At 41.9% G+C, this 27,914-nt stretch overlaps 1 protein-coding gene across 1 annotated transcript in view; it reads left to right on the top strand.

Moving 5' to 3' along the window:
• LRIG1 (leucine rich repeats and immunoglobulin like domains 1) overlaps positions 1 to 27,914 on the top strand; it is a 283,023-nt gene that overhangs the window by 173,546 nt on the left and 81,563 nt on the right. Inside the window, exons 4-5 of the mRNA XM_053720689.1 lie at positions 14,102 to 14,239; positions 15,445 to 15,588. Coding sequence (XP_053576664.1) covers positions 14,102 to 14,239; positions 15,445 to 15,588 — 282 coding nt within the window. The remainder of the gene's footprint in view (positions 1 to 14,101; positions 14,240 to 15,444; positions 15,589 to 27,914) is intronic.

The raw sequence follows: 27,914 nt of genomic DNA, 5'->3' as shown, positions 1-27,914 counted from the left end.
ATTGTGGACGGGCCCCAATACACAATTTCTAACCTCTTGCCCCCTTCCTCCTGACTTATTTTGTTACCAACATACCACAAACACCATGCACCACCCACAGCGAGGGGACCCTATATTGAGGGAACAACATACTAGATGCAAAGCACACCCGATCAAACTACTAACGGTGAATGTTAAAGGCCTCAATAACCCGGGCAAAAGATCCATAGTAACGAGAGACCTACAGAAAATGGGAGGGGAAATTGTGTTTCTTCAAGAAACCCATTTTATCAAATCCAAAGAACCCAACTGGCACAGTCACGCATACCCCAACCTGTATCTAGCCTCAGGCCCACGTAAACAGAATGGGGTAGGGGTCCTTATCCACCGTAAACTACCATTCACCTTAATACGCCAAGAGAAAGATAAAGACGGTAGATATATCATCCTTGTAGGTCAGCTTCACGGCAAACTAATCACATTAGTCAACATTTATTCACCTAACTCAAAGCAAGACCACTTCTTAAAAGGGGTCACCCAAAAAATACAGGAAATATCGAGGGGTGTCCTCTTTATGGGGGGAGACCTCAATGTACCATTAATCCCCATGTCCGATACCTCTAACGGGGTATCAAGCACCCCACACCATACATTGAAACAAATCAACTCAATACTCAAACACCTTTTTGTACATGATATATGGAGAACATTGCACCCAACAGACAGAGATTTCACCTTTTATTCCGCCCCCCACAGAAAGTATTCCCGGATAGACTACCTCTTTTCTGATTCAATGGGGATATCATACATTACACATAGCGACATTCTGTCTATCACATGGTCGGATCATGCCCCCGTCTCCTGCAACATTGCATGGCCAAATTCACCTAACACACCTTTTTTGTGGAGGATGGAGGATGTGCTCCTGGATAATCCGGAAATAAAAACTGACATAGAAAGATCCATCTCGGAATACTTCAACATTAACACACAGGACAATCTCCCACTCACCACAATCTGGGAGGCCCACAAATGTGTCCTTCGAGGTATTTTAATTAAACATAAATCTAAACTGAATAAACAGCACAGAGAAAAATACAATACAAAGCTTCACACCATACATGTGCTAGAAGAAAAACATAAAAGAAACCCCACTAATGCTTCATTAGAAAATGAACTATCTCAAGCCCGACTTGAGTTCCGAGCCTTGTTACAAGAAGAGAACCAGCGCTCGGCCCTAAAACTCAGACAAAAGTATTATGAGGGGGGTGACAAAGCAGGCAGACTCTTGGCGAGAGCCCTTACACGCCAGAGGTTGAAAACTTATATACACTCTATGAAAGACGGACAGGGACAAACTAGACAGGATAGTTACAGTATTGCACGTATTTTCCATGCCTACTATGAAGGGTTATATAATCTCAAAAAAGGTGAGACAGATAAACATATACAGAACATACGAGACTACCTGAGACACACAAGACTACCTACTCTGACTGTAGAAGAATCTGATTCTTTAGATACTCCCCTAACACAAGAAGAAATAGCTGAGACAATAACTGCTCTCCCGGCAGGGAAGAGCCCAGGTCCGGATGGTCTGAGTAATAAATATTATAAGACCTTTCTCCCGTTACTCTTGCCCCACCTACAAAAGCTGTTCAATGAATTACCTGACTCCGGACACTTACCAAAGACTATGCTGACAGCCCACATAACAATCTTACCGAAACCCGGGAAACCCCCAGATAAACCAGAGAGTTATAGGCCCATCTCCCTCCTTAACAGTGATATTAAGATTCTAGCAAAGGTCTTAGCAACCCGTATCAACAAATATCTGCCACAACTGATATCCACCGATCAGGTGGGATTTGTCCCTGGCAGAGAGGCCAGGGACAATACTTTAAAAATCTTTCATCTCATGGCTTTCTCTAAGGCTCAGTCTATCCCTCTCGCTCTGCTGTCTACGGACGCAGAGAAAGCATTTGATAGGGTGGACTTGGCTTTTCTACGAGAATCTATGGCTGCAATGGGGTTTGGAGATAAGTTTTTAAGAACTGTTTTTGCCTTATACTCACACCCTAACGCACAAATCAAAGTCAATGGCATTCTCTCTGATCCATTCCATATTGGAAATGGAACTAGGCAAGGGTGCCCGTTATCCCCCGCATTATTTGCCATCACCATTGAGGCACTGGCCAGTAACATCAGATACAATACTGAGATAAAGGGTATAAGGACAGGTCCCGTTGAAAACAAGTTGGCCATGTATGCTGACGACTTGTTACTTACTATAACTGATATAGAATCATCCATTCCCGCGGTCTTAGCAGAATTTGAAAGATTTGGTTTAGTCACTAACTTCTTACTTAATCTCACAAAATCAGAAATCTTGGGCATTTCTCTAACTCCAGAAATGCAATCCTGGCTCGGGAACCATTCCCCATTCCTGCAAAGGACTGGAACATTGAAGTATCTGGGAATACACATTTCGGGAAATCACCTAGAGGTCTTTGAGGCCAACTATGTGCTCTTGAAGAAAGAGATAACCAGGGACTTTTCTGAATGGAAAAACAAGTCCATCTCCTGGCTCGGCAGAGTCGGGGTCGTGAAGATGAACGTCTTGCCGAGAATATTATATTTATTACAGGCTGCCCCTATAGCACTCCCTCGCACTTTCATTCCCTCTTTACAAAATCTAATTGAGGAATACATATGGAAAGACGTGAGACCGAGAATTAACAGACAAACTCTATATCTACCGAGGGAGCAGGGGGGACTGGGTATACCGCACATCCAATATTATAGGCGGGCTGTCTTGCTTCAGAGAATAGTAGAGTGGTGCCAACCTTCAGCGGACAAAGCCTGGAAACAGGTGGGTTCACATGCCATTAAAAGGACTAACCCAGCTACTCTGTTCTGGACTGACAGAAAACACAGACCAAATGATATATCCAAACTACCACTGTTAGAGGAACTGCTTAATGAATGGGACAAAATAATAACCACAGACTCACACATCTCCACCAGTTATGCACCTCTCACACCTATTTACAATAACCACGACTTACCTTTGCATATGACCATGGCGGCAGACCCTCCGGCCACCCCCCTGAACTGTATAGGCAACATTTTGACCCAGGGGAGACTTAAAACACAACAGGAACTATACGATGACCACCCTGCACTAGCAAACTCTTGGTTTGCGTACTCTCAAATACTACATTATATCAGCTCACATAAATCTAAACACCTCTTCGGTAGAGACTTGACGAAATTTGAACAGCTGTGTCTATCCCTTATGGAAATTAGACATGTGATCTCGATCATTTATAAACTCTTTTTGATACCATCTGACGACGTCTTACCTCAATACACCACACAATGGCATAGAGAACTAGGACACACCTTTACTACTGAGGAATGGAGACACATGTTTCTTTTGGGGAAGAGGGTTTCCATCTCAGCACGCTCACAGGAATCTCATTACAAACTTCTAAGTAGGTGGTACCTCACACCATATAGATTGAAAAGGATCTACCCTAATACCTCGGGAAAGTGCTGGAGAGGGTGCGGGTTGGAGGGTAACATGGCCCATGTGTGGTGGGATTGTCCACTACTTAGCCCCTTCTGGGAGGAAGTGTGGAAAGAAATTAACTTAATCATTGATCTGGAAATCCCTAGATCCCTAGAAACACTACTACTACACCTTCCACTCAAATTCCAGAATAGGGCACAAAAAGCTCTACTTATACTCCTTCTATCCTGTGCTAAAGCCCTGATCCCTCTCCACTGGAAATCCACTTGCATCCCTTCATTTTCAGAGTGGAAGCTAAAAGTAAATATCACATTGCAGCTAGAAAGATACCACTATCTTTCAAATGGCCAGCTGGACACCTATGAAATGATGTCGGAGATGTGGTCCCGGAGAGAACCCTCAAATAGCCTGAGCTGTGTCAATGGGAGGGAGGGGGGAACATGTCTGGGGCCCGTCCCGAGCCACACCGAACTGAACCGAACTGAACTAACCTGTATGACACGTCTGAACTAGATGTACGGTACAACATATATGAAACATTGGATCCTTTAATGTAAAACTTGAATTACTGTTATGAGTCATGTTTTCTTTCTGGACTTTCTTTTTTCTTTATTTTTCTTTTTCCTTTTACTACAGGACTAAATGCTTTGCATATTTCTGTATGTTTAATATAATTAGAACATCTTTGTTAGCTTTGTATTTTGCTTATGGGAACAAATGTATTGGTTACTGCTGGCAATCTTTCTGCTATGAATGGGATTTATTGGATAATTCTCTAACAGGATCTCAAGGACACTTGTAACATGAAACTGTAATATGGACATTCCTGGAATCCAACCAGAGACTTACAGATACCCATAATTCGCCACATGTAGCTAACCTATGTTAAAGATGTATGCGTCAAACTGTATATAATCCCATAATTTTTTGTAACAACTTGGGAAATATTGTATCTTTTTCTATATCTTCAATAAACATTATTTTAAAATTAAAAAAAAAAAAAAAAAAAAAAAAAACACACTGGTACAAGCACATAAAAACACACTGGTACAAGCACATAAAAAACATACTGGCAATAGAACATAAAAACACTAGTACTTAAAAGCACACTGGCTCAAGCACATAAAAACACTAGCACTTAAAAACACACTGGTACAAGCACATAAAAACATTACTGGAAATAGAACATGTAAACACTAGCACATAAACACACTGGCACAAGGACATAAAACCACACTGGCACAAGCACATAAAAACACACTGGAAATAGAACATGAAAACACTAGCACATAAACACACTGGCACTAGCACATAAACACACTGGCACAAGCACATAAAAACACACTGGCACAAGCACATAAAAACACACTGGCACTAGTACATAAATACACACTAGCACAAGCACATAAATACAATAGCACAAGCACATATAACACAATGGTACAAGCACATATAACACAATGGTACAAGCACATATAACACACGGGTACAAGCACATATAACACACTGGTACACGCACATATAACACACTGGTACACGCACATATAACACACTGGTACAAGCACATATAACACACTGGTACAAGCACATATAACACACTGGTACACGCACATATAACACACTGGTACAAGCACATATAACACACTGGTACAAGCACATATAACACACTGGTACAAGCACATATAACACACTGGTACAAGCACATATAACACACTGGTACAAGCACATATAACACACTGGTACAAGCACATATAACACACTGGCACAAGCACATATAACACACTGGTACACGCACATATAACACACTGGTACAAGCACATATAACACACTGGTACAAGCACATATAACACACTGGTACAAGCACATATAACACACTGGTACAAGCACATATAACACACTGGCACAAGCACATATAACACACTGGCACAAGGACATAAAACCACACTGGCACAAGCACATAAAAACACACTGGAAATAGAACATGAAAACACTAGCACATAAACACACTGGCACTAGCACATAAACACACTGGCACAAGCACATAAAAACACACTGGCACAAGCACATAAAAACACACTGGCACTAGTACATAAATACACACTGGCACAAGCACACACAAAACACTAGCACATAAAAACACACTGCCACAAGGACATAAAACACACTGATACAAGCACATAAAAACACACTGATACAAGCACATAAAAACACACTGGCACAAGCACATAAAAACACTGGCACAAACACACAAGCACATAAAACATACTGGCACAAGTACATAAAAACACACTGGCACAAGGACATAAAAAGACACTGGCACAAGCACATAAAACACTAGCACATAAAAACACACTGGTACAAGCACATACAAACACTGGCACAAGGACATAAAAACACACTGCCACTAGCACATAAAACACTAGCACTTAAAAACACACTGGCAAAAACGCACAAAAAACACTCTGGCACAAACACATATAAAACCCTAGCACATAAAAACACACTGGCACAAATACACAAAAAGCACTTTGGCACAAACACATATAAAACACACTGGTACAAGCACATAAAAACACTAGCACTTAAAACCACACTGGTACCAGTACATAAAGACACACTGGCACAATCACATGAAAACACACTAGCACATAAAAACACACTGGCACAAGCACATGAAAACACACTGGCACAAGGACATGAAAACACAGTGGCACTAAAACCACACTGGTTCAAGCACATAAAAACACACTGCCACTAGCACATAAATACACACTGGCACAATCACATGAAAACACACTAGCACATAAAAACACACTGGCACAAGCACGTGAAAACACACTGGCACTAGCACGTGAAAACACACTGGCACTAGCACATGAAAACACACTGGCACTAGCACATGAAAACACACTGGCACTAGCACATGAAAACACACTGGCACAAGCACATGAAAACACACTGGCACAAGCACGTGAAAACACACTGGCACAAGCACGTGAAAACACACTGGCACTAGCACATGAAAACACACTGGCACTAGCACATGAAAACACACTGGCACTAGTACATGAAAACACACTGGCACTAAAACCACACTGGTACAAGTACATAAAAACACACTGGTACTAGCACATGAAAACACACTAGCACATAAAAACACACTAGCACAAGCACATGAAAACACACTGGCACAAGCACATGAAAACACACTGGCACAAGCACATGAAAACACACTGGCACAAGCACATGAAAACACACTGGCACTAGCACATGAAAACACACTGGCACTAGCACATGAAAACACACTGGCACTAGCGCATGAAAACACACTGGCACAAGCACGTGAAAACACACTGGCACAAGCATGTGAAAACACACTGGCATTAGCACATGAAAACACACTGGCACTAGTACATGAAAACACACTGGCACAAGCACGTGAAAACACACTGGCACAAGCATGTGAAAACACACTGGTACAAGCACATAAAAACACACTGGTACAAGCACATAAAAAACATACTGGCAATAGAACATAAAAACACTAGTACTTAAAAGCACACTGGCTCAAGCACATAAAAACACTAGCACTTAAAAACACACTGGTACAAGCACATAAAAACATTACTGGAAATAGAACATGTAAACACTAGCACATAAACACACTGGCACAAGGACATAAAACCACACTGGCACAAGCACATAAAAACACACTGGAAATAGAACATGAAAACACTAGCACATAAAAACACACTGGCACAAGCACATAAAAACACACTGGCACAAGCACATAAAAACACACTGGCACTAGTACATAAATACACACTAGCACAAGCACATACATACAATAGCACAAGCACATATAACACACTGGTACAAGCACATATAACACACTGGTACAAGCACATATAACACACTGGTACAAGCACATATAACACACTGGTACAAGCACATATAACACACTGGTACAAGCACATATAACACACTGGTACAAGCACATATAACACACTGGTACAAGCACATATAACACACTGGTACAAGCACATATAAAACACTGGTACAAGCACATATAAAACACTGGTACAAGCACATATAACACACTGGTACAAGCACATATAACACACTGGTACAAGCACATATAACACACTGGTACAAGCGCATAAAAACACACTGACAATAGAACATAAAACACTAGCACATAAAATCACACTGGCACAAACGCACAAAAAACACTCTGGCACAAACACATATAAAACCCTAGCACATAAAAACACACTGGCACAAATACACAAAAAGCACTCTGGCACAAACACATATAAAACACACTGGTACAAGCACATAAAAACACTAGCACTTAAAACCACACTGGTACCAGTACATAAAGACACACTGGCACAATCACATGAAAACACACTAGCACATAAAAACACACTGGCACAAGCACATGAAAACACACTGGCACAAGCACATGAAAACACACTGGCACTAGCACATGAAAACACACTGGCACTAGTACATGAAAACACACTGGCACTAAAACCACACTGATACAAGTACATAAAAACACACTAGCACATAAAAACACACTAGCACAAGCACATGAAAACACACTGGCACTAGCACATGAAAACACACTGGCACTAGCACATGAAAACACACTGGCACTAGCACATGAAAACACACTGGCACTAGCGCATGAAAACACACTGGCACAAGGACGTGAAAACACACTGGCACAAGGACATGAAAACACACTGGCACAAGGACATGAAAACACACTGGCACTAGCACATGAAAACACACTGGCACTAGCACATGAAAACACACTGGCACTAGTACATGAAAACACACTGGCACTAAAACCACACTGGTACAAGTACATAAAAACACACTGGCACTAGCACATGAAAACACACTAGCACATAAAAACACACTGGCACTAGCACATGAAAACACACTGGCACTAGCACATGAAAACACACTGGCACTAGCACATGAAAACGCACTAGCACATGAAAACACACTGGCACTAGCACATGAAAACACACTGGCACTAGCACACGAAAACACACTGGCACTAGCACATAAAAACACTAGCACTTTAAAGCACACTGGTACAAGCACATAAAAACACACTAGCACAAACACATGAAAACACACTGGCACAAGCACATAAAACACTAGCACATGAAAACACACTGGCACAAGTACATGAAAACACACTGGCACAAGTACATGAAAACACACTGGCACAAGCACATGAAAACACACTGGCACAAGCACATGAAAACACACTGGCACAATCACATGAAAACACACTGGCACAATCACATGAAAACACTAGCACATAAAAACACACAGGCACAAGCACATAAAAACACTAGCACTTAAAACCACACTGGTACAAGTACATGAAAACACACTGGCACAATCACATGAAAACACACTGGCACAATCACATGAAAACACTAGCACATAAAAACACACAGGCACAAGCACATAAAAACACTAGCACTTAAAACCACACTGGTACACGTACATAAAAACACACTGGCTCAAGCACATAAAACACTAGCACATAAAAACACACTGGTACAAGTACATGAAAACACACTGGTACAAGTACATGAAAACACACTGGTACAAGTACATGAAAACACACTGGCACAAGCACATGAAAACACACTGGCACAATCACATGAAGACACTAGCACATAAAAACACACAGGCACAAGCACATAAAAACACTAGCACTTAAAACCACACTGGTACAAGTACATGAATACACACTGGCACAAGCACATGAAAACACACTGGCACAAGCACATGAAAACACACTGGCACTAGCACACGAAAACACACTGGCACTAGCACACGAAAACACACTGGCACTAGCACATAAAAACACTAGCACTTAAAAGCACACTGGTACAAGCACATAAAATCACACTGGCACAAACACATAAAATCACACTGGCACAAACACATAAAATCACACTGGCACAAACACATGAAAACACACTGGCACAAACACATGAAAACACACTGGCACAAGCACATAAAACACTAGCACATAAAAACACACTGGCACAAGCACATGAAAACACACTGGCACAAGCACATGAAAACACACTGGCACAAGCACATGAAAACACACTGGCACAATCACATGAAAACACTAGCACATAAAAACACACAGGCACAAGCACATAAAAACACTAGCACTTAAAACCACACTGGTAGAAGCACATAAAACACACTGGCACTTACAACCACACTGGTACAAGTACATAAAACACACTGGCACTTACAACCACACTGGTACAAGTACATAAAAACACACTGGCACAAGCACATAAAACACTAGCACATACAAACACACAGGCACAAGCAAAGGAGAATTAGGCGTTAAAGGATTATGAGACTGTAGCATAAAAAGTAAGCAGAATAAAACATTTTGCCCCCTTTTCTTGCAGTTTAATTGTGGGTTTTCCAATTCTGAGAAGAGAAAGTGTCCACTGCATATTTCACAAGCCTAAGGATGCTTTATATCTGACTAGAAAAGGGGATAAGATATGATGCAGCAAAGCAATACATGTGTTGCCGACAAAATGGCAGTGCCTAGACTTGACTAATCAAGTAAAAAGTCCAGATTGACTTCTCCAGGAGTTTGGTTGTTGAAAATTGGTTGCTTCAAACAAGGTGTAAATGCATTTAGTATGTTGGTTTGCTGTAAGAATGCAGTGAAGTCTTGGAACTACAAGATATTATGTCCCTTTAACCATTTAAATTCTCACTGAGAATCGACCATTTTATTTATCTATATTCGTTATCACTGTCATATCTCAAGTACTACCTAGATATATAGACATGAATCAGATAGAACAAGCAATTGTATTTATCTATATTCATTATCACTGTCATATCTCTAGTACCACATAGATTTAAAGACATGAATCAGATAGAACAAGCAATTGTATTTATCTATATTCGTTATCACTGTCATATCTCTAGTACCACATAGATTTAAAGACATGAATCAGATAGAACAAGCAATTGTATTTATCTATATTCATTATCACTGTCATATCTCTAGTACCACATAGATTTAAAGACATGATTCAGATAGATCAAGCAATTGTATTTATCTATATTCGTTATCACTGTCATATCTCTAGTACCACATAGATTTAAAGACATGATTCAGATAGAACAAGCAATTGTATTTATCTATATTCATTATCACTGTCATATCTCTAGTACCACATAGATTTAAAGACATGATTCAGATAGAACAAGCAATTGTATTTATCTATATTCGTTATCACTGTCATATCTCTAGTACCACCTAGATTTAAAGACATGATTCAGATAGAACAAGCAATTGTATTTATCTATATTCGTTATCACTGTCATATCTCTAGTACCACCTAGATTTAAAGACATGATTCAGATAGATCAAGCAATTGTATTTATCTATATTCGTTATCACTGTCATAGCTCTAGTACCACCTAGATATATAGACATGAATCAGATAGAACAAGCAATTGTATTTATCTATATTCATTATCACTGTCATATCTCTAGTACTAGTTAGATTTAAAGACATGATTCAGATAGAACAAGCAATTGTATTTATCTATATTCGTTATCACTGTCATATCTCTAGTACCACCTAGATATATAGACATGAATCAGATAGAACAAGCAATTGTATTTATCTATATTCATTATCACTGTCATATCTCTAGTACCACCTAGATTTAAATACATGATTCAGATAGAATAAGCAATTGTATTTATCTATATTCATTATCACTGTCATATCTCTAGTACCACCTAGATTTAAAGACATGATTCAGATAGAACAAGCAATGTGTCTTTAGTAGTTTATGGCAACAGGTTTTGCAACTATGTATTACATTATTATATAAACATTGTTGCAAGCACTGCTACCAGACGTGTACCCTCCTGTGATCCTAATCTTTAAAAAACGACACCAGGAGATCAGAGCAAAATTGGCATTAAATGTAATGTTCTATCCAATCTATTTAAGTTTATTTTTTACTTAAAAGGACAGGATACACCAATTTTTATTTAACTGCATGTAATAGACACTACTATAAAGAATAAGATGCACAGATACTGATCTAAAAATCCAGTATAAAACTGTTTAAAGACTTACTTAGAAGCTCCCAGTTTAGCTCTGTTAAAAAAGATTAGCTGGAACACCCACTGAAAGTGGTAAATAGCAGACAACCCCCCTTCCTCTGCATATAAAAAGACTCTACACAAACAGGAGCAAGCTGGAGAAGGTATATATCAGTATTCTCCTAAAACGTTGGGGCTTGGTTAGGAGTCTGAAAATCAGTGCAATGTTATTTAAAAATAAGCAAAACTATACATTGTTTCAAAAACACTCCCAGATCGGCTATATAAATGTATCATCTACAAAACATCTATGCAAAATAGAATATAGTGTATAATGTCCCTTTAACTTTGCTTTTAAGTCACTCTTGTCACAATTTAGTTTTTCTGTGTGACATCTGTATTATATATAATTCTATAACACATTCATTCTTATCCAGCTAAAATGTTCTCTCTTTATGCTATTTTTGTTCAGGGGATACCTAGTCTATATTACGGTTATTTGTTTTATTCATGTGAGCGTCTATCTGCTTAATTTGTTTTTGTCTCTCTGTATAATCTCTATGGAGCACAAACTCTGAACTGACCCAGAGGGCCGGCTGAGCTTTGCACTATAAGTCAGTCATGACCTGTTTGATGTATCTCATACAAGCCTGGTCTTTATTTAACCATGTCTCGTTAAGTCTGTGTGTGGCATCAGTGTGTCCTTCAGTAGCATGTCATGGGGGAGTTAAAAGGAGTGGCACTTTTTTATTGCAACAATATTCAATATAAGATATGCCTTCAAGGGTTTTATCTTTTCCTCCTGTCTTAAATATTACAATATATAGTTCAAATGTTCTCAAAATATCTATTTTGTACATAGCTTTTTGTCTCTGTGTGCAAAGTTTGTAGATATCAATTTATATATATATATATATATATATATATATATATATATATATATATATATATATATACATACATACATACATACATACATACATACACATACGCACACTGTATATTTATTTATATATGTATATTTATTTATATATAATATATATATATATATATATACACACACAGTATATACAGGGAGTGCAGAATTATTAGGCAAGTTGTATTTTTGAGGATTAATTTTATTATTGAACAACAACCATGTTCTCAATGAACCCAAAAAACTCATTAATATCAAAGCTGAATAGTTTTGGAAGTAGTTTTTAGTTTGTTTTTAGTTATAGCTATTTTAGGGGGATATCTGTGTGTGCAGGTGACTATTACTGTGCATAATTATTAGGCAACTTAACAAAAAACAAATATATACCCATTTCAATTATTTATTTTTACCAGTGAAACCAATATAACATCTCAACATTCACAAATATACATTTCTGACATTCAAAAACAAAACAAAAACAAATCAGTGACCAATATAGCCACCTTTCTTTGCAAGGACACTCAAAAGCCTGCCATCCATGGATTCTGTCAGTGTTTTGATCTGTTCACCATCAACATTGCGTGCAGCAGCAACCACAGCCTCCCAGACACTGTTCAGAGAGGTGTACTGTTTTCCCTCCTTGAAAATCTCACATTTGATGATGGACCACAGGTTCTCAATGGGGTTCAGATCAGGTGAACAAGGAGGCCATGTCATTAGATTTTCTTCTTTTATACCTTTTCTTGTGGAGTACTTGGACGCGTGTGATGGAGCATTGGCCAGCACTCACCAGTTGTGATTTTATCTTAGCTGTGAGCTAGCTGGTGAGTGCTGGGTGTTTCTATGTGTTGTATTACTTTTTATTTGTAATCTCCCTTGTTTCTTGCACCCATTCCGGACTGGGGTTAACTGCCTGTGGCTCTGGTGACATCACAGCTTTTTTGGAGTGCTATTTAGCACCCAGGGCTGGATGTTACTGAGTCACAGGATGTGTACCTGATCCGGTCTTGGAGTGCAGTTCCCTTCCATGTTTTGTGTATATATATATATATATATATATATATATATATATATTTTAGTGTGTGTGTATATATCTCTCTCCTCTCTCTCTTTTCTCTCCTCTCTCTTTTCTCTCCTCTCTCTCTCTCCTTGCTTTCCTTTCTCTCCTTGCTCTTCTCTCCCTCTTCTATCTCTTCTCTCTCCTCTGTCTTCTCTCTCCTCTCTCTCCTCTCTCTCTTCTCTCTCTTCTCTCTCTTCTCTCTCCTCTCTCTCTTCTATCTCTCCTCTCTCTTCTCTCTCCTCTCTCTTCTCTCCCTCTCTTCTCTCTCCTCTCTCTCTCCTCTCTCTCTCTCCTCTCTCCTCTCTCTCTTCTCTCTCTGCTATCTCTTCTCTCTTCTCTCTCTGCTATCTCTTCTCTCTCTCTCTCTCTCTCTCTCTCTCTCTCTCTCTCTTCTCTCTCTCCATATATATATATATGTATATTTGTTTAACACTAATAATATAATGTATATGTTTTTAGGCATCACAATAAGATCCGTACCATTGAGCAAAGTCAGTTAAAATCCTATGTTGCGCTGGAAGCTTTGGACCTGAGCTCAAATGAGATTACTGAAATACGCAAGGGAAGCTTCCCTCAAGACCTTCAAATTAAAGAACTGTAAGTTTTCTTATTTGCCTTTTTCTTTCCTCCTCTTATGCCATTCCTCTTATGCCATTCCTCTTCCTCCACTTATGCCCATCCTCTTATGCCCCTCCTCTTCTGCCCCTCCTCTTCCTCCTCTTATGCCCCTCCTCTCCCTTCTTCTCTTATGCCCCTTCCTTCTCCTATGCCCCTTCCTTCCTTCTCCTATGCCCCTTCCTTCTGTGTCCCTTCCTTCTCCTATGCCCCTTCCTTCCTTCTCCTATGCCCCTCCTCTTCCTTCTTCTCCTATGCCCCTCCTCTTCCTTCTTCTCCTATGCCCCTTTCTTTCTTCCTTCTCCTATGCCCCTTTCTTCCTTCTTCTCCTATGCCCCTTCTCCTTTTATACTCTCTTTCCTCCTCTTATGGCCCTCCTCTTCTTCCTTTTATTCCTCCTCTTTCCTCCTCTTATGCCCCTCCTTCCTCCTCTTATGCCCATCCTCTTTCTTCTTTTATGTTTACTCCTTCCTCCTCGTATGCCATTCCTCTTCCTCCTCTTATGCCCCTCTTCTTCCTCCTCTTATGCCCCTCCTCTTCCTCCTCTTATGCCCCTCCTCTTCCTCCTCTTATGCCCTTCCTCTCCCTCCTTCTCTTATGCCCCTTCCTTCTCCTATGCCCCTCCTCTTCCTCCTTCTCCTATGCCCCTTTCTTCCTTCTTCTCCTATGCCCCTTTCTTCCTTCCTTCTCCTATGCCCCTTTCTCCTTTTATACCCTCTTTCCTCCTCTTATGGCCCTCCTCTTCCTCCTTTTATGCCTCCTCTTTCCTCCTCTTATGCCCCTCTTCTTCCTCCTCTTATGCCCCTCTTCTTCCTCCTCTTATGCCCCTCCTCTTCCTCCTCTTATGCCCTTCCTCTCCCTCCTTCTCTTATGCCCCTTCCTTTCTTCTCCTATGCCCCTCCTCTTCCTCCTTCTCTTATGCCACTTTCTTCCTTCTCTTATGCCTCTTCCTTCACCTATGCCATTCCTGTCTCCTCTTATGAGAATTACTGATATATACTTTGCATACATAACGTTAGTCACTTTATCCAATAATTTTATTTATTTATTTAGTTTGTTATTACTTGTGCCACATATACAATTCTAAACCTTATGAATACAGAAAATTAAATTATTATTTATATATTTAATGAGTGTCAGAATTGGGCTGTAACAATAGTAACACGTTTTGCAATTACTTTTTACAGTCACCTGGGGAACAACAAAATCATTCATTTGGATCCTGGATCATTTGACAACTTGTCCCGGACTCTGCTTACTCTTCGCTTGAGCAAAAACCGAATATCCTACCTTCCTGTCAAAGCGTTCAAGTTGCCCAGACTGACTCAGCTGTGAGTAACCACATCAGTCTTAGTTAATGTAACCTACATTTTCTAGAGGCGCAGTCTTATGTGATTTTCAAGCCACACCCACAGTGCACTGTACTGTATTCACAAACAGAAAACAGGCACCCAATATTATTATATAGAATATTAAGATAGTGCTTGCAGATTTTTTTTTGTTTTGTTTTCTTATGACACGAGGAGTCCACGGGATCATCAATTACTGTTGGGAATATCTCTCCTGACCAGCAGGAGGAGGCAGAGAGCACAACAGCAAAGCTGTTAAGTATCACTTCCCTTCCCACAAACCCCAGTCATTCTCTTTGCCTTAGGTGCAAGGAGGAGGTGAAAATTTTAGGTGTTTGTACAAGATTCTTCTATCAAGTGTTTATTTTGATTTTCCCTGTCATGGGTTTAGCCGTACTCTATTTTAGTCTCTTCAGGAGGACTGTGGTATCTTTAAAGCAGTTAGGAACTTGTGGGGAGGGCCTCACTGTGTTTTCCTAACAAGGTTGCTGCACTTCTACTGTGTGCCAGAGTAGGCTTACTCTGTTCATCATTTCCATCTTAATGGGAGGAGAGCCCACTGCTTCATTAATTACTTGTGGGAATTAAGAACCTGGCCACCAGGAGGAGGCAAAGACACCCCAGCCAAAGGCTTAAAAACCTCCCCTCATCCCCCAGTCATTCTTTGCCTTCTGTCACAGGAGGTTGGCAGATTAGTGTCGGAAGATTCGGAGGAGTCTCTTATGGAGGATAGTACTATTCAAATGGGACTGGAGTTTTAAGTAATACTGTCAGCCTCTCAGTGAGAGCATGGATGAATGTTAGAGTCCGGAGATACAGGGAGAGTCTTTCTGCGAAACCATCCCGACTCAGATTAACAGCTCCATAAGCAATCAGCGTTGACTAGTTTCGCTGCCTGCTTTTCTGCACTCAAGTCCATGTCAGGAGCGATGCTACTATCCTGTCACACTTGAAAGGCCGTGTTCCTGTTCCACGGCATAGATTCTGGTAAGTTCGTTTCATTTATACACATATGATAACGTAAGAAGACAGGGTCACAGTGTGTCTCCTTTATCTGTATAGAATCAAGGGAAATACCCTCGGTAAGGGGGTTATTGAACAGGGGGGATTTGAACATGATATTGTTTATGTGTTAATGCTGTGAAATGTGTGAGATGAGGCTCTGTCAGTGTGCAAACAGTTTTCTTATTGAGAGATCTGTGTGGGGCCTTTTTTGGTGCGCTTTCTCTTTAGCGCAGGGGCATTCCTGCATGGCATTCCATGTGACCGGGTGTGGCCTCCTTAACTTCCTCTTCTTGACTGGTGGTTGTAGGAGACTAAGCGTTTTCTCTGGGGTCCGGGTCATAGTAGGTGGTGAGTGCTCCGGCCGTTGGGATATAAAGGTGCCATTTAATATCTATCTAGTCCGCAATAAAGGTGCAAGCTATGGAGGACTCTGATATGTTAGAGGGTACTCCCTCTTTAATTAAAACTAATAACTGTGTCTATTGTGAGGAGGTTCCTCCTGCTCAACTTTGTTCCACATGCTTTGATAAAATTGCTATATCTAAAAAGAATAAGAGATTTAGTACAACTAAGCCGTCCACCTCTGGGGGTTCTCCGTCCCGTGAGGTGCGTTCCCCACATTCATCTCCTATTGCATATGCAGCTCCCCAGAGCACTTCTAATCCTCCTGCGGGAGGGGCCTTTTGGTCCACAGATTTTGCTGATCAGTTACAAACAGCGGTTTCTGCGGCCTTTAATGCCTTACCACGCCCATCTAAGCGCAAGCAAAAGGTGAAACATAGCTATCCATCCCAGGGATTATCTACTCAGCTGGATGTCTCTGACAGATTATCTGATGATGAAGACGACTCCAACTCTTCGGAGGACGTTTTCTCTGGGTCGGAATCGGCATCTTCTAGGCCTCCGTCTGCGGAGGAGACAGATTTTAAATTTAAAATGGAGCATTTGCGCTTTCTGCTGAAAGAGGTGCTTGCTACGTTGGAGGTTTCGGAACCGAAACTACCGGAGGAACCTTCGATCCTTAAACTAGATAGGGTTTACAAGGACAGGGTAGTGCCACAGACTTTCCCGGCCCCCATTGAAATGGCCAATATTAAGAATGAATGGAAGAAACTTGGTTCATCCTTTTCTCCTTCTACTTCTTTTAAAAAGCTATTTCCCGTTCCGGACTCGCAGCTTGAGCTGTTGGGGGCCATTCCTAAGGTGTATGGCGCTATCTCCACGCTCACTAAGCGAACGACTATTCTGTTCGAAGATAGCTCTTCGTTCAAGGAACCAATGGATAAAAAATTGGAGTCCATGTTGAGAAAGATTTTTCAACTCACGTGGTTAATTTTTCAACCGGCAGCAGCAGTTGCTGAGGTGGCTGGAGCGGCAACCTATTGGTCGCTCTGTCTGCTATGGTCAAGGTGGAGACTCCCCTCAAGGAAATACAGGAACAAATTAAGGCCTTAAGGGTAGCCCATTCATACATCTGTGATGCAAATATACAGATTATTTGCCTGAATGCTAAGACATCAGGTTTTTCAGTTCTAGCCCGTAGGGCTCTGTGGTTAAAGTCATGGTCAGCGAACATGACTTCCAAGTCTAGATTACTTTCCCTCCCATTTAAGGGAAAGATTCTCTTTGGTCCAGGCCTGGACTCTATCATATCCATGGTCATCGGGGGGGGGGGGGGGGGCAAGGGATCCTGCCGCAGGATAAGAAGAATAAGCCTAAGGGGTATACTTTTCGTCCCTTTCATGCAGACAAGTCTCAGCGCCAGCAGCCGGCCGCGAAAACAGAGCAGTCCAAGGGATCTCGGAAACCTGCTAACTCTTGGAACAAAACCAAGCAGAACAAGAAGCCCGCCGAGACAAAATCGGCATGAAGGGGCGGCCCCTGATTCGAGCAGACTATCTCTGTTTGCGGAGGCCTGGATAAGAGACGTTCAGGACCCTGGGGTTCTAAAGGTCATAGCACAGAGTTACAGGATAGGATTCAAGACTCATCCACCCAGAGGCAGATTCCTCCTGTCAAACCTATGAACAAGTCCAGAGAAGAGAGATGCCTTCCTAGGATGTGTGAGGGATCTCTCCTCTCTCTGAGTTATCGTCCCAGTACCTGGGGTATTATTCACACCTTTTCGTGGTCCCAAAGAAGGAGGGCAGGTTTCGCCCAATTCTGGACCTAAAGTGTCTAAACAAGTTTCTGTCAGTCCCATCGTTCAAAATGGAGACGATCAGGTCGATTACGCCCCTAGTTCAAGAGGGACAATTCATGACAGTAATAGATTTGAAGAATCCTTACCTTCACATGCCAATTCACAGGGAACACTTCAGGTTCCTAAGATTCGCTTTTCTGGACCAACATTTCCAGTTTGTGGCCCTACTGTTCGGTCTGGTGACTACCCCAAGAGTCTTTACAAAGGTCCTGGGTGCACTTCTTGCGTTGGCGAGAGCCAAAGGGTTTGCAGTGGCTCCTTATCTGGATGATATCCTGGTCCAGGCTCCGTCCTGCAGTCTCGCGGAGGAACACTCAAGGGCTCGTCTCCTTCTTCGATCCCATGGATGGAAGGTAAACGAGGGAAAGAGTTCACTGGTTCCCAGTAACAGGGTGGAATTCCTGAGTACGATAATAGATTCCTTATCCATGAAGATATTCTTGACAGACCAGAGACGTTGCAAGATTGCGTCCAGCTGTCTTGCCCTTCAAACCTCCTCAAGGACATCTGATGCCAGGTGTATGTAGGTGATTGGGCTCATGGTATCCAGAATAGATGTCATTCCTTACGCAAGGTTCCATCTCAGGCCTCTTCAGTTGTGCATGTTGAGACAGTGGAACGGCGATCACTCAGATCTATCCCAACAGATATCTCTGGACACACAGACGAGGGAATCCCTATCTTGGTGGATCCGTCCAGGACAACTGTCCCAGGGGACATCTTTTCTGAGACCATCCTTGGAGATTGTGACCATGGACGCAAGTCTATCAGGATGGGGAGCTGTTTGTGGTGCCAGAAAGGCACAGGGCAGGTGGACCTGAGAGGAGTCGAGTCTACCAATAAACATTCTGGAACTCCGAGCGATACTCAATGCTCTGAGGGCTTGGCCCCCCCTGGGGTCGTCCCGATTCATCTGGTTCCAGTCGGACAACATTACCTCGGTGGCTTACATAAACCATCAGGGGGAACTAGAAGCTCCCTAGCCATGGGGGAAGTATCTCGGATTCTGAAATGGGCATAGAAACAAAAGTATTTGCTCTCAGCGATCCACATTCCGGGTGTGGACAACTAGGAAGCGGATTTTCTTAGCAGACAATCGTTTTATCCAGGGGAATGGTCTCTCCACCGAGGTGTTCGAGGAGATCTGCAACAGATGGGGGACGCCAGAGATAAACCTCATGGCATCCAGACTCAACCTCAAGCTACGGGTCATGGTCCAGGGATCCCCAGGCAGAGCTGATAGATGCCTTGGCGGTGTCCTTAGAGTTCAACCTACTTTACATTTTTCCACCATTGCCTCTTCTACCTCATGTAGTGGCCTGCATCAAGCAGGAGCAAGCTTCGGATATTCTGGTTGCTCTGTCGTGGCTGCGGAGGATGTAGTTTGCAGGTCTGGTGGGGATGTCATTGTCTCCTCCATGGAGGGTTAACCTGTCGCAGAGATCTGCTGGTTCAGGGTCCTTTTCTTCACCAAAATCTCGATTCTCTGAGGCTGACTGCATGGAGATTGAACGCCAAGAGAGGATTTTTGGAGAGAGTGATTGATACTCTCGTTCAGGCCAGGAAGGCTGTAACTCGACGCATCTATCATAAGGTGTGGAGGACCTATTTGTCCTGGTGTGAGGAACATGGATATCCCTGGCACAAGGATAGGGTATCCAGGATTCTGGCTTTTCTCCAGGATGGACTGGATAAGGGTCTTGCTGCTAGTTCCTTAAAGGGTCAGATTTCGGCTTTATCTGTACTGTTACACAAGAAGCTAGCGGAGCTTCCTGATATTAAGTCCTTTGTTCAGGCTCTGTCTAGGGTTAGGCCTGTCTTTAGAAATTCTGCTCCTCCTTGGAGCTTGAACTTGGTTCTTAAGATTTTGCAGAGGGCTTCGTTTGAGCCTATGTATGCTCTTGACATTAAACTTCTTTCCTGGAAAGTCCTATTCTTACTGGCTATTGCATCGGCCCGCAGAGTCTGAGTTAGCGGCCTTGCAACATGAGTCTCCTTACCTGCTTTTTCATGCTGATGAGGCTGTTTTTCGCATTGGATTGGGGTTTCTGCCCTAGGTTGTATCGAATCGTAACATCAATCAGGAAATAGTAGTTCCTTCCTTGTGTCCTAACCTTTCTTCAGCAAAGGAATGGTTGCTTCATAATTTGGATGTGGTTCGGGCCTTAAAGTTTTATCTTCAGGCTACGAAGAAGTTCAGACAGACTTCGTTTTTATTTGTTGTATATTCATGGAAGCGCAGGGGGCAGAGGGCCTCTTCCACTTCACTGTCTTTTTGGTTGAGGAGCATTATCCGTCTGGCCTTTGAGACAGTGGGACATAAGCCTCCTCAGAGGATCACGGCTCACTCAAATTGGGCTGTGGCCTCTTCTTGGGCCTTTAAGAACGAGGCTTCTATGAAGCAGATAGCTAAGGCGGCAACTTGGTCTTCTTTACATACTTTTGCAAAATTTTACAAATTTGATGTTTTTGCTTCGGCGGAAGCAGTTTTTGGGAGAAAGGTTCTGCAGGCTGTGGTGCCCTCAGTTTAGGGTCCGCCTCCTTTTACCCTCCCCTTTTTTTCATTCAGTGTCCTCTAAAGCTTGGGTATTTGTTCTCACAAGTAATGAATGAAGCAGTGGACTCTACTCCCATTAAGATGGAAAACATAAATTATGCTAACCTGATAATTTCATTTCCATCTGTTGGAGGAGAGTCCACTGCTCCTACCCGTTTCTCCGGTTGGAGGACCTAAATTTAATTTTATTCTTCTGGCACCATTTATTTCCTGATATTTCTCCTACTGTTTCTTGTTCCATTGGCAGAATGACTGGGGGATGAGGGGAGTGGGGGAAGTATTTAAGACTTTGGCTGGGGTGTGTCTGCCTCCTCCTGGTGGCCGGGTTCTTAATTCCTACAAGTAATGAATGAAGCAGTGGAATCTCCTCCCACAGATGGAAATTAAATTATCAGGTAAGCATAGTTTTATGTTTTCATTCACAGGACCCTGTGAGGAGCGGCTTTCTCCCATTCCTGTTGCTGTCTCCCTGTTGGACAGAAGGTGCCATTTATTATTTTTTTTTAAGAACCTGGCACCCAAGCTGATTTAGAATAATAACGCACCTTTTTTCTGGGACATATGTCTTCCTGAGGCCAGGAAGATTTATTTTAACAGGCTGACAGGACACTGTGGGACCTAGGTGAGAGACTTGTTTGTTTGATAGTTTTATTGGTGGCTCAGTTCAAGAGGGCTATGTATAGTCATTTGGCTTGTGAGACTTTTGCTAAATTGGTCATTTTGCTCCTGCGTTAATAGCAGTCTGTTAACAGATCCATTACGTTTTTCGCCGATCGGCCCATAGTCACTACAGTGATGTCATAAGGGGCGGGCTCCTGTTCCCCAGATGCGACACGCGCTTTCTCTTGGCGCCTTCTTTCTGAATATTGTGACTGCGTCTGCCTTCCTTAAGTGACCTACAGCTGTTCTGACTAGAACCGGACTTCTTTTACAGCAAGACAGCTTATCAGAGGTCAGGTAGGCACCACAGCATAACGCTGTGGTGTAGGGGTGTCTACAGGAAATATTATAGCAAACAAATAAACATACTCATTTTCTAATGTTGTTCATTATGGGCCTGATTTATATTTCATATTTAGTATAAATTGCAGGGGGCAGATTCTTAAAGAGACAGCTCCGTTTTTTGCAACAAAAATAAAAAGTTAAAAAAATGTATTTGTATTGTTCTATGTAATATAAAGTCAGTGCCTATATCTGTTGAAATATGTAAAATTTGTTAAAATGCCCAAGTGGAGCCATCGTTGCCTTTTTGTGGTTCTTGTATAGAAAGAACTTTATTATACAAGGATAGACTTGACTAGTTTGATTCTGAGCCACCATTCTCTCAAGTGGATGCTGTTCAGGCTATGCCACAGCCTTCTCCACAAATGTCCCAATCTGTACCATTGTCTCATGCAGTGCCCTGTGCTTCCTCTCTTTCTCCCGAGGGAGTGTTTTTGAAAGCCGAAATAGCGGCCCAGGTTTCATCAGCGGTATCTGAGGCACTAGCGGCCATCCCTATGCTGCAAGGGAAGCGTAAGAGGAAGATTGTCGAGTCAGACAGCGGGGTATCTGATCTATCTCAGGCTATTCAAGTTGCTCCTTCTCATACGGAAGAGTAGGATACTTCGGTAGCCTTTGAGGGTGAAATTTCAGATGCGGATAGTGTAAATCCTGCTTCTGATGCTGAAGTGGTTTCCTTCAGATTCAAGCTTGAACACCTATGTGTTTTATTAAAGAAGGTTCTAGCCAACTTGGATGACTCTGATACGCCTATCGTCAACCCTAAAAAGTCGAGTAAATTAAATAGATAAGCAAAAATATAAATGTGTGGTGTTGCACAAATAGCTCAACTTTCCATTGCTTTAAGACTGTGCTAGCTGTCCCAATAATTATATAAATACAACTTGAGAAGAGAGGATTGAACATATATCTAAGTCAATCAAAGCGGGACACTGGCTGCACTGAAAGTCTATCAAAAGCCTTTATTATCAAAAAACTCAAACAGTTTTAACAGGCCGTCTACCCTCCACCCTATTCCTAAAACCGTGCAACTATACCCTAATAAATTACATAAACATTAGAACAAGCTGGCCGGCAGACAAGCCAAATTGCAACAGTAACTAATTATTACAGCTGTGATGTTGTGCAACCGTGAAAATATGAACTATGTATCAATATCGATATCCAAAAGGTCCATTTAAATTTACATGGGGCCCCAAAAATTGCAATTATACTGCTTGTTATGGATAGATAAAAGTCCAGGCACTTAGTGTTGAAAACACGCTCTGGTAAGTTAAATTCCTTCAGGTATCAATGCAATATGGTAACACCTTTCTGCTGTACTTGTTATGCTGTGCATATAACTGGCTCCATCGGCAACTGAATCATTAGGATAAACAACGCACAATGTACTATGGCAGGACAGATCAGGCCGTCCACCGCAAGACTGTCCAGCCTTATACAGGAATAATATCAGCTGTACCTGCTTTCCAGTTTGATCAACCTGAACAGTTCTTAGTTTACTTTCGGCTTCTTCACTTGCTCACCGCCATGTACGCTTCAGCGTTGTTGTTCGATTTCAAATTCCGCTGGCTCGTTCACAGCTGTTCACCTCCTGTGCATGCTCAATCATGACGCGTTTCTCCCCTCCCACATAGGGCTGAGTATCGGGGCCTCATCAGATGTATTGGTTGAGGGGTGTGTATCTGCTTTTGTACTCTCATTAGCTCAAAAAGTCCACCCCTTAAACAGCACTCGCTTACTTGACAGCTGGTTTTAAACAACTATTATTTACTACGGTTTTAAAAGTTGCACAGCGTCGGAACTGATCATTACTATATACACTATTTATAGTTACCACATCATAGCTTTCATATGCGTAGAAATCTATTGCAGTTTCACATTAGAGAATTAGCTTTAGAAACATTGTTTGTTGTTTGAACTTAGCACATTTAGATATGTGATCTAATTAAGGACATGCTTTTTTGCAGACCCGACCACATTAATCTGGACTTTCCTCTAGGAAACCTGAATCTTTAACTCTTTTGATAACCACAGTAGTAGATTTATTACACATCTTATGTCACATGAATATTCAAGTTTACCATCATATCAACATATATCTTATCGATATGCATTTAGAGGTTTTTTTTGTAAAGTGTTTACTGGATCTACGTTCTGAAAACACATTTAATTCTCAAATTAATCAAAGGGGCTTGCATCATTGCTTTTGTCACAATAAGACTAAAGGGTGTTTTCACCTCTTATATCGCTTATGGATATTAAAACATCTTATCTATATGACAGTATGTTCCTATATGCTTAAAGTAACATACATTTAAAGGGATTTTTTTACGTTACGATTTGGTGGTCACAGAAAACATGCATACTCTATCTTTTCATTTAGGCCCATTGGGCTTAGTGTGTTTAATCTGAAGATCCACCTTGATTCATGTTGCAAAATAATTCTATCAAGATGACCTCCTCGTTTATTTTGTTTTAAGCACTCAATGCCCATAATTTGCAATTTATTATGATCTGAGCTGTGAAAAGTCTTAAAATGTCTTGCAACTGGGCTGTCCATGTCCTCATTTTTAATGTCATCTCTATGTTCTCGTATTCTGCTTTTCAGCTCTCTGGTGGTCTTTCCTACATAGAACATTAAATAGATATTTTGATGTTCCAGCTCCTGGGGAGGTGTTCCTAGTTCCTGACCGGGCCACAGAGATTATTTCCTGGGAATGGGAAAGGCCAGGGATACCTTTTTCCCCTTCTCCTGTTTTAAATTCTTTTTCCCGGTCCCAGACTCCAGCAAGGAGTCGTGGCAGACGGTTCCCAAAGTGGAAGGGCGATTTCTACTTTGGCTAAGATAACTACTATCCCTATTGAAGATTTTTTGCTCTTTCAAAGATCCAATGGATAAAAAGCTGGAGTCATATTTAAAGAAGATGTATACTCATCAAGGGTTACAATGGCAACTGGCAGTGTGCATTGCTACAGTAACCAGTGTGGCAGCTTACTGGTTTGATGCCTTGTCTGCGTCATTGCAAGCAGAAACTCCCTTGGAGGAGATTCAGGATAGGATAAAGGCTCTAAAGTTAGCTAATTCCTTTATTACTGACGCTTCCTTACAGGTCATCAAGTTGGGAGCCAAAATATCCGGATTTGCTATATTTGCACATAGAGCCCTATGGCTTAAATCTTGGTCTGATGATGTTTCTTCCAAATCTAAGCTTTTGGCAATCCCTTACAAGGGAAAGACCTTGTTCGGGCCGGCATTGGCAGAAATTATTTCCGATATCACGGGCGGTAAAGGTTCCTCTCTGTCCCAAGACAAGAAGAACAAAATAAAGGGATGTCAGAATAATTTTCATTCCTTTCGTAATTTCAGAGATAAGTCTTTCCTGGCCTCTACCAAACAGAAACAGTGGTTCCAAAAAAAAGGGAACTTTTAGACCCATTCTAGATCTAAAATTTCTAAACAAGTTCCTCGGAGTAACAATCTTCAAGATGGAGACTATTCGCTCCATTCTGCCCCTGATACAGGAGGGTCAATTCATGACAACCATAGACCTGAAGGATGCGTACCTACACGTCCCCATTCACAGGGATCATCACAAATATCTGAGGTTTGCCTATCTAGACAAACATTTTCAATTTGTAGCGTTTCCATTTGGCCTTGCCACAGCTCCCAGAATTCTCTCAAAGGTCTTGGGAGCTCTTTTGGCAGTGATTCGGTCTCAAGGAATTGCAGTGGCACCTTATCTGGACGACATTCTGGTTCAGGCACCATCCTTTCAGCTAGCAGATTCCCATACAAAGACCTTACTGGCGTTTCTTCGTTCCCACGGTTGGAAGATCAATCTGGGAAAAAGTTCTCTGGTTCCGGCTACAAGAGTGACCTTCTTAGGAACCATTATAGATTCTCTAGAAATGAGGATTTTTCTGACGGAGGTCAGAAAAGTCAAGATTCTGTCCACTTGCCTGTTCTTACAGTCGGCGACACGGCTATCAGTAGCCCAGTGCATGGAGGTAATCGGGCTGATGGTGGCTTCCATGGACATAGTTCCGTTTGCCCGGTTTCATTTGAGGCCTCTGCAGCTATGCATGCTCGCTCAGTGGAACGGGAACTATACAGATCTATCTCAGAGAATAGTTCTGGACCAATCAAAAAGGGACTCCCTACCGTGGTGGCTGTCACAAGACCATCTGTTCCAGGGGACGTGTTTTCAGAGACACTCTTGGGTAATTGTGACCACGGATGCCAGCCTGGTGGGTTGGGGAGCAGTCTGGAACTCGTTGAAGGTGCAGGGACTTTGGTCTCAGGAAGAATCTGCTCTCCCCATGAACATTCTGGAGTTGAGAGTGATTTTCAATGCCTTGATGGCTTTGCCTGGTTTGTCAGATTCCAGACAGACAACATAACCTCAGTGGCCTACATCAACCACCAAGGGTGAACTCAGAGTTCCTTAGCCATGAAGGAGGTAGCACGGATCATCCAGTGGCGGAGGCTCACAATTGCTGTCTATTTGCCATCCACATTCCAGGAGTGGACAATTGGGAAGCGGATTTTCTGAGCAGACAGACTTTCCACCCCGCGGAGTGGGAACTTCATCCGGAAGTGTTCTCCAGGTTAACAACCAAATGGGGGTTACCAGAATTGTATCTGATGGCGTCTCATCAGAACACCAAGCTCCCAAGGTACGGTTTGAGGTCGAGAGACCCTCAAGCCTTTCTGATAGATTCTCTGCCAGTTCCTTGGAATTTCAGGTTGGCATATCTGTTTCCTCAGATTGCTTTCCTCATGTGAGTCATCGCTTGGATCAAGCAGGAGAGAGCATCAGTGATTCTAATAGCTCCTGCGTGGTCTCGCAGGATCTGGTATGCAGATCTAGTGGAGATGTCGTCCCTACCTCTGTGGAGACTAAATCTCAGAAAGGACCTTCTGCTTCAGGGGCACTTCCTTCATCCGAATCTCGTTTCTCTGAAGCTGACTGCTTGTAGATTGAACGCTTTATTTTAGCCAAGTATGGTTTTTCCGAATCGGTTATCGAGACCATGGTTTAGGCTCACAAGCCTGTTACTAGAAGGATTTACCATAAGATATGGCGTACATATCTTTATTGGTGCAAATCTAAAGGATATTCCTGGAGTAGGGTTAGGATCCCAAGGATTCTGTCTTTTCTCCAGGAAGGCCTTGAGAAAGCGTTATCTTTCAGTACCCTCAAGGGTCAAACTTCTGCTCTTTCCATTCTTCTACACAAGCATCTGGCGGATGTGCCACATGTACAATCCTTTTGTCAGGCCCTGGTCAGAATCCGGCCTGTATTTAAATCAGTTGCTCCACCTTGGAGTCTTAACCTTGATCTTAAAGTTTTACAATGGCTCCGTTTGAGCCTATGCATTCCATCGATATTCAGTTATTATCTTGGAAAGTTTTGTTTCTTATTGCTATTTCCTCTGCTCAGAGGGTTTCGGAACTCCCTGCTTTGCAGTCTGATTCTCCTTTTCTCATATTTCATGCAGATAAGGCAGTTCTCAGTACTAAGTTTGATTTCCTTC

This window comes from Bombina bombina, chromosome 7, assembly GCF_027579735.1.
Source record: "Bombina bombina isolate aBomBom1 chromosome 7, aBomBom1.pri, whole genome shotgun sequence".
NCBI classification, from domain to species: Eukaryota; Metazoa; Chordata; class Amphibia; order Anura; family Bombinatoridae; genus Bombina; species Bombina bombina.
This window is presented reverse-complemented; position numbering and strand designations above follow the sequence as displayed.